Source organism: Carassius auratus, chromosome 30, assembly GCF_003368295.1.
Source record: "Carassius auratus strain Wakin chromosome 30, ASM336829v1, whole genome shotgun sequence".
Lineage (NCBI taxonomy): Eukaryota > Metazoa > Chordata > Actinopteri > Cypriniformes > Cyprinidae > Carassius > Carassius auratus.
The window spans coordinates 15,395,232-15,403,637 of NC_039272.1; the positions used below are offsets into that span (position 1 = coordinate 15,395,232).

The 8,406-nt window shown below is 34.5% G+C and overlaps 1 protein-coding gene across 2 annotated transcripts; it reads left to right on the forward strand.

Annotated features, from left to right (window-relative positions):
- The first annotated feature begins 629 nt into the window (after window positions 1-629).
- On the forward strand, window positions 630-8,101 carry fkbp15a (FKBP prolyl isomerase family member 15a). 2 transcript variants are annotated; one of them, XM_026211661.1, is made up of 22 exons: window positions 641-1,524; window positions 2,101-2,207; window positions 2,326-2,404; window positions 2,498-2,567; window positions 3,006-3,080; window positions 3,167-3,265; window positions 3,430-3,579; window positions 3,999-4,067; window positions 4,167-4,310; window positions 4,410-4,522; window positions 4,882-4,924; window positions 5,018-5,137; window positions 5,224-5,308; window positions 5,411-5,490; window positions 5,916-6,003; window positions 6,165-6,271; window positions 6,369-6,467; window positions 6,563-6,651; window positions 6,783-6,837; window positions 6,996-7,172; window positions 7,347-7,454; window positions 7,527-8,101. In XM_026211661.1, exons 1-22 carry the CDS (start codon window positions 1,478-1,480, stop codon window positions 7,617-7,619), a joined length of 2,097 nt encoding a protein of 698 aa, XP_026067446.1. In that variant the 5' UTR covers window positions 641-1,477; the 3' UTR covers window positions 7,620-8,101. The 2 variants fall into 2 exon arrangements, 1 of the variants encoding a protein (XP_026067446.1); XR_003276602.1 differs by lacking the exon at window positions 7,527-8,101 and having other exon boundaries at window positions 630-1,524; window positions 6,940-7,172.
- Window positions 8,102-8,406: the final 305 nt, after the last annotated feature.

An 8,406-nucleotide genomic window follows, 5' to 3' on the forward strand; every position in this document is an offset into this window, starting at 1 on the left:
ACAAATATACATACTCAACTATGGACTCTGTGCCTTGTAATAAATATATGAATTGATGAGTAACAATTACTATTTATTTTATGGTTTACCTTTTGTTAAACATCAATTTTACAACATTACATATTGTTATATGCTTAATGGATTAGATAAACAATCGCTTTAATATATATATATATATATATATATATATATATATATATATATATATATATATATATATATATATATAAATACGACATTTCTTTGAAAGCTGCAGTTCAATCACTGACCCACTGGAGTCTCCAAATGATCCTCTATTATCTGTCAAACTAGTCACATGCTCCTGTATTTGTTTGGTTGTGTGTGTGTGTGTGTGTGTGTGTGTTTGTGTGTGTGTGTGTGTGTTATGGTTCTATCAGTGAGCAGCGGTGTCCTCGCGCATACCTGTGCTCATCATATCGCACAAGTACAGAATATTTGTGCACATCAAGCCCCTCACACAAGCCTGCGCTGTTGACTCAGTTGTACAATACTCAAAAATTATAGTATGGAAAAGTTAAAGACATCATTCCTGATTATTACGATGGAGACTTTCTGTGTCCTAAAAGTGGGTAAGTGTTGTGAAAAAAAATATATATATCATGTTGTTGTCACACTCATATCCTAATCTTTGAATTAGCACGTGTTAAATAATATTTTAATAAATAAAAATAAATAATTTTATAGAATTATTGTTTTTCAAACGATCTACTGAAGTGAGTGTTTATCGTATTATAGTCTGATTGTGTCTCATTAAGCCTAATCTTTGATTTTGTACAAACTTTACTGAATGTGAAAATAGTGTTTTTATTAGTTGTTAAATTTGAATATAGCAAACACAGTAACTTGAGTTTAAGACAGACGTTTAAGGTGTCCTTTTCCTCAAATTCTTTAACTATAGCATTTTCTCTTAATTTTCTTAGATTACTCCGTGTAATTACTCCACAGAATTTTTTATTTAAATTTTTTTTTCATTTCCTGATAACACTATAAAATGAATTTAACCTCACATTTAACCTCAATCAGTTTCTTTCTTTCTTTCTGTCTTTCTTTATGCTTTCTTTCTTTCTTTTTTCTTTCTTTTTTTCTGTTCCCTCCCTTTCTTCTTTTTTTCTTAAGGTCACTGGAATTTGTTATATGTTCTGATTTAATTTCACAGACATAGAGCAAAAAAGAAGATGTTTTTTCTTTTTCTTTTTTGCCATTTCATTTTCTGCTTGTAACCATGATGATGAGGTGAGGCTCCTCCTTCAATAATTTAATTCACATGTTAGTGATTACAGTGCATTTTATTTGGGCTGCTTCAAATCTGAACCCACTGTTGCTGATCCCAACTTAAATACCGGAACAGGAAGAAAAAAGGAGAAGATTTATATATATATATATATATATATATATATACTTTTTGAGGCTTCTTAGCCTGTTCAGAAAGCTGTGCAGTGACAGAAAGCTGGCGGCCATGTCAGCTGTATGGGACACTGACTATCTGTGGAGAGAGGTCCAAGGGTCAGTGCAAACAGGTCTAATGTGTCTTCTTTCATGTGGATTTAATCATAGATGCCAGGATCTTGCTGTTCTGTAGCTGTATTTCTGATCCATGTTGGTCTGGTGCTTCTTGTGTGCATGCCATCAATGTAGTAACTTACTGTCATTTTTAAAGTAATTAATATTTTAAAAAGATTAGCATGTACTGTTAAACTTTTCACATGCATCTGGCTATTCTAGATCTGTGGTTCAATGTTCAGTCAAAACATGTGATGTGGAATTTCCACATAACATAATTCTTCAGCTGTTTTGGTTGATTGAAAGTCTGCATAGATGGTTTTCAACTGAGTAGTAAACAATAGCTTGTTTTCATACATTTGAAACATTCATGAGAATTTAAAATCACAACAGATTAGAAAAATTTGGAAGGCAGTTTGAAAGATGTAAAACAATAAATGGGTAATTGTGATCAAGTTTAAAATAAGCTGCATGTGACAAATTCATATTGTGAGATTTTTACATCTGTATACATTAAATTAAAAATGACGTAAAGCTATAATGTGTGTGTGTGTGTGTGTGTGTGTTTGCATTTCTAAGGGCAAAGTTGGCCTCTCTCTTTGGTCTGGACCGAGCACAGAGTCAGGGAAACGAGTCCTTCCAATTCACCGCCCCTAAACAGCCAAAAAAGTCCTGCGCCATCTTAGGTAGGTGGTACAGCAAATAGTTACATAGCCTTTTTTTGGCACAGTTTTATGTTTTGTTCATTTTAAATCTAAATATGTGCACATAATTGCTCATGGTTTAATCAGTGTTTTTCTTAAGGCCCGCCTCCTCAGAAGTCCATCCCTCCTCCATGTGCTCCAGCTGTGCTGTTTGCTACAGCTGTTCATGCATTCAGCTTGTTAGTATAAATATGGCAATTAAAGGATGTTTATGAGACTTTGAATTAACATTAGTTCACACATTTCTTAAATGAGCTTTGATTTTCCGCTAGTGTGAATGGACAATATGTGAAGCAAGGCAAGATAGGAGCTGCTGTTTTAGGAAACCATGTCACCAAAGAGGTACGAGAAGCTAATTAACAGAAGCTTATCTACAGTAAAGAAAAGAAATATATATATATATATATATATATATATATATATATATATATATATATATATATATATATATATATATATATATATATGTATATAATTACGTGCAATATTTCCACTTTAATAAAATCAACTATACATTATATCCTTAGTTAGACTGCAGCACTACTTCCGCACAATTAAAGTGCATGTAGTACAAAATAAGTTGTTCCACTTTATTAATTATAATAATTTAGCATACTAAAAGTAAAACTTTAGGGTATTTTTAAGTAATTAAAAATTTAAATGTATTTGAAGTGTCCTTACTATGACATAAATGAATTTCAAATATATTTAAGTATTTTTTTTCCCACTGCACTGTCTTTTTTAAAAATTGTATTCATTTTTTTCTATCTGCATTTAAAGTACAAGATTCTGTTGTACAACAGTAAACAAAAACAGATGAGTACGGCTCGAATCCATCGCGGATTTGCCCTCACAGTGAGTGTTGATAGTATTCTATTCTATTCTAATCTATTCTTCGTTGTTTGATACTGCACTCATCAGCTCTTTATACCTGTCCACAGGTTCAGCCCTGTAACTATGTCACTTTCTATGACGACCAGCAACAAAACTGGTCTTTGATGTTTGACTCAGCAAAGTCCAGGCCTGAGTTCTGTAAGGAGGTAATACTTAAACTGAATTGTTTGTTTAATAAAGATTCTGGTTTTGGAATAAATTATTCTGTATCTTATTCACTTCAAAGCTTCAGGGTTCTCCATCTTTACATTTATACAGATGCATTGTAAAATGTATTTGGTGAGATGACCTCTGAGCATGTTTCTCTCAGGTGTGCGTGGCCAGGTGGAACAGTGAGGCTTCATCAGACTCTCTGGTCACTCAGGACCTGGTCCAAGGAGAAGGTCAAGCTGTTGATGTCGGGGACACAGTGGAGGTGGCCTATTCTGGAAGGCTTTTACAGAACCATTCTTTAGGACAGGTGCTTACTCTCAATTTTGTAATTGTTATCATATTCAAAGAGCACTTTTTAAATGCATTATGGTAGTTTTGTACAGCTGAATGACATTGTATCAAAAAAGAAATAATAAATGAATGTTAAAAAGTTTATAGCATTTCTAGAGAAGTTTTTTATTCTTAGTAAATAATGCTTAGAGGAATCACTATTTTTTTCTAAATGGACACTTTTTTTTTTTTTGCTTAACCTTCTTAAATAGTAGTTGAGCACAACACAGCAGCTCATTGTGCACATTCTTGTTGATTAGTCACAGCTCAATATAAGTCATGCACTCAGTGAACTAATCAGTTCACTGGCAATTTAAATGAGTCTGTCTGGCATGTTTCCTGTGCAGCTGGAGATCTATAAATGTGAAAGTCCAGTGTCTCTGTCTGTTTTTTCAGGTATTTGATTCCAATCTGGGCAAAGAAAAGCTGCAGCGAGTAAAGCTCGGAGCAGGCAAAGCTCAGAGGGTGAGCAGCTCTTGAACAAAACAATGTTTTAAAATGAGAATGAAAGATATTTCAAACAGAAAAATGGTGGAGCTGTTGTGCCATTGCTCTTTCTCACAGGGATGGGAGGAAGGGATGCTTGGCATGCAGAAAGGAGGTCGACGGCTCCTTATCGTCCCTCCTAGTATGGGTCATGGTTCGAAGGGCGTCCTTCAGCATGTGCCAGCAAACAGCACTCTGGTGTTTGATGTTGAGATTCACAGAGTAAGGCACTGACAGTGTGAATATAATTTAATATACCAGCAAACATCTTTAATCTCTCTCTCTAACTGCTTTTTTGTTTGTATATTTATCTACACGTAGGTTAAATTTTCCAAAGACCGACAAAGTCAGGGATCAGTTGACACCTTCAGTGCATCTCCAAGTACACTAGAAGAGAACACCAGCCAATCGGTCACTGACACAGATGAGTCAAAGTGTGTACAGATAGAATAATCTATCTATCTATCTATCTATCTATCTATCTATCTATCTATCTATCTATCTATCTATCTATCTATCTATCTATCTATCTATCTATCTATCTATCTATCTATCTATTTATCTATCTATCATCTATCTATCTGTATGTATATATAGAGCGAGAGAGAGACCTCAAAACATGATGTTTATTTTAAACAAACAAAAACAAAGATTTTTTTAAAGCATTATACATATTCAAAGGTTAAATATAATTTTTTTTGTTAGACAGGTGTTTTAATTAGGTGACTTTATGACATACATCAGTAAGCAGATTGTTATGAATTCATGCAAGTTATTGATCATTTGTATTCAGAGTCCAAGCACCTAAGGGGAAAGTGGAATCTGTATCCCCGACAGTGAGTAACATCAACCTTAACATTCAGACAGATGCCATGTGCCAGGAGTGGCTAAAATGCTGAAGCTCCAAATGTATTTTCTTTTTCTTGTAGAGTTCAGGTGCTTCCAAATCCAAGCTAATCTCCCGTATAGCCAAGATGGGTCAACCCATGCTTCCCTTTCTCACTGGGGCCATTCCAGCTCAGCCTGACCCCAGTGACTCAGAAACAGAGGTCAGGAGGACTGGAGAGCTTGTTTACATTACACATACTGTATGTGAATGTAATGCTATTTAAATCTATTATGTCTCTCTGTGTAGGATACAAGTGAATTGACTTGTGATCCCTCTCCTTCACATTCGCACTCACCAAAACCTGCACAAATGCCCTGTAGATCTCCATCTTGTATGTATATATATAAATATATAAAAACACAAAACATCATCTATTAGTTAACTCTTCCTATAATATAGGAGCTGACAGGATCTTTGCTTTCATGTACTGTAGTGTCATATTGGCCTTATGATGCTCAGAAACAGGAAGCAGTGGTGCCAGAAGCAGATTTAAACGCTACACAAGGCTTTCAGGTGAGATCCAATCTTGTTTTTTTACAAGTATGATTTCATTTTATTGATTAGCATGAGCAGGACTAATTCTTAAAGAAATATATACTTTTAAGACGATGCATGAACTTGATTAAAAGTGACAGTAAAGACTTGTACATTGTAACAAAAAAGCTACTTTTACTATATTTATCAAAAAAAATGAAAAATGTCATTTATGAACATTTCAACATGGAAAAAAATGCATGTTTGCAGAAAAATATTATGCACCACTGTTTTCAACATAGATTATAATTTTTTTTATTAATATTAAAATGATGTCTGGCAGCTGAAAATTCAGCATTGGATAAAAAAAATAAATGACATTTTTAAATACATTAAAATAATAATACAAAAACAGGATTGCAATAACAATAAAAATAATAATTAATTATTATTTTTTTCAACAGCCAAATTCTTTCAGACAAAATCCTTATTTTCCATCACAGTTAGATTCATTTGCCTCAGTCTTCCCATCCCAGCACATTCCATACCAGAGTAAGATCTGAGCCTATTACTTTTGTACACGCAATTCTGGCTGAAATGTGTCTCTTTATTTTACTTATTATACTTATATTCACTTATCATTTTTAGCATGTAATTACTGCATGCTGTCACTGCCATTTTTTCACCAAATGCAAACATTATGTTTCAAATAGCACCTGATATTACATCATTCTTGATGTCTGATGCTCGCCAACACAACACAGAAATTCTACTGGCTATTGAAAAGCTGGCACACAGGGTAGACCAGCTTAGCTGCAAGGTATATTGGTGCAATATGGATTATTATTATTATTATTATTTAATTAATTCTTAGTTATTTAGGTTAAAAAAAACCTGATTTGATTCATTTTTCTCAGGTGTATGAGCTGCGAAAAGAGGCTCACTTCTCTTTCAGACACTCATCTGTGTCCTCAGAGACAAACATGATCCTACACAACATTCAGAGAATTATTCAGGTTTGAATACAAAGGATACTTTTATTAACGATAATGTTTGTGTTGTAATGTTTAGATGCAAATAAATAGCCTTTTAAATGCCATCTGTGTTTTAGGAGAGTATGTGTCTGAAAAAGGAGGTTCTGGAGAAGAGTAGGAACAGTGTAGTGGAGGAACAGAACCACAAAACAGAGAAAAGTGTGAGGTGTGTCATCCCCTTTTCTTCACACTCCAATTTCCTGCTTTCCAGTCAGATCGAAGGCAAAAAAAAAAAACTTCTATAAACAGGGTTCTGTATATTGACATACAACCAATTGGTTTACTCCTTGAGTGCAGGTATATGGAGCAGAAACACAGCCAGACTTGCCTTCTTCACGCTGAGCAGGAAAAGGTAAAGTGAACTTGCTAAAAGCTTTTTGGGTTTATTAGCTTAGTATATTATAATTTTTATGTATGTTAAACTTGCTATGTTTCCATTTTGATCTGATTGTAGGTGTGTGCTGGAGAATGGTGTGATCAGGAAAATGCCATAAATCATCTCTCTTTCAGGTTCCTATATCAGGAGAATGTGATTCCTCCACCGCACAAGCACATCGGCTGGAGCAGGAGGTGCTCAGTCTCCAGCAGAGGGCAGAGAAGCAGAAGTGCACACAGATGAGGGACATCAGACAAAACATGGAGAAGGAGATGCAAGATCTGAGGGCTGAAAAGGCGAATCTGGATCAGGTGTGTATGATTTGAGTCTATACAAAAGTTTTAACCTGTCTTTATTTACATTCATTTGAAATATTTTAGTTAAATAAAGTTTGAGACACAGTTAGCTGTTCAGATGAGGGGTTAAAAGATCTTATTTTGCATTTAGTAAAGTGCACCTAAACTGAGCTGGTGTATTTGGTGCAGGTGAAGCGATTGCTGAATGAAGTGTTTCAGTCTCTCAGGACTGAGTTTGATTGCCACGAGTCTTACAGTGGACACACCGTGCTCGAGATTCTCCAAAACACCATCAAGGTACTGTTCAACCAAGCAGGTTCAGTTATACAGTGATTTCAGGTTTTGCTGACGCCTGCTTTTCCATTTCAGAGTATCACCGTGGAACTTCTCTCAGAACCGCAGGAGCTTAAATCAGGCATAGATGAAGATAAAGCAGAGGAAGAGTACTTGTCAACTGAATAGTGTTTGCAAATCAAAAAATATGGAGAAGGAAAGCAGTGAAATAGTGGGAAAAGGTCAACATTAAAATGAAGCATTTATGCTAACAGAACATCTGTAGATCAGAACACCTCCATATTGCAGTCTGTTTGGCCATAATTTCACGTACTGAGAAAGGGCAAATGGTACTGTCCGATCACAGTTAAGAAGGCTAATTAATGTCCAATCCGTGGACAGCTGATACTTTCTCAGTGTTTCAAGGCAAGCAGTTCTTCAGTCATTGAACTGGAAGAACCCTGATCTATAACAACAGTGTCCTGACTATGATACAATTGGATATAACTACAAGGTTTTAAGTCAGGTTAACTAGATACACGCAAATGTAATCTTGAGTTTGTTTCATCATGAGAACATTATTTAATATAGTATTTAGGTTTTATTTATAAGATTGCAAAATACTTATCTGATCAACTTGACATTTCAGGAATTCTGGACTAATATTGATTTATTGAACAGGGAAAATAAGAATGACACTAGGCAAAATGTAAGAAGTAAATAGAAAATCTAACATAATTGCAAACTAACACTTATGATATTTTGTATGTAAACAAATGCATCTTAATCGCAGTATGCGGTTTCAAAAAATAACCTCTAAATTGTGAAAAAACTAGAACATATTGTCTAGGAGTTTTATTTTGCAGAGGTCTGACACAGGTGTGATAACACTTCAAAATGAATAGGCAGCATTTCAATGAATGTGGTTGGTTAGGTACAATTATAAAACCTAAATAAAATGAAAATACATTATGAA

Coding starts and splice junctions, on each gene's coding strand:
- fkbp15a (XM_026211661.1), top strand. CDS start 1,478: ATGTCAGCTGTATGGGACACTGACTATCTGTGGAGAGAGGTCCAAGG. Junction 3,266..3,429: donor GGCCTGAGTTCTGTAAGGAG/GTAATACTTAAA, acceptor TGTTTCTCTCAG/GTGTGCGTGGCCAGGTGGAA. Junction 5,138..5,223: donor CCAGTGACTCAGAAACAGAG/GTCAGGAGGACT, acceptor CTCTCTGTGTAG/GATACAAGTGAATTGACTTG.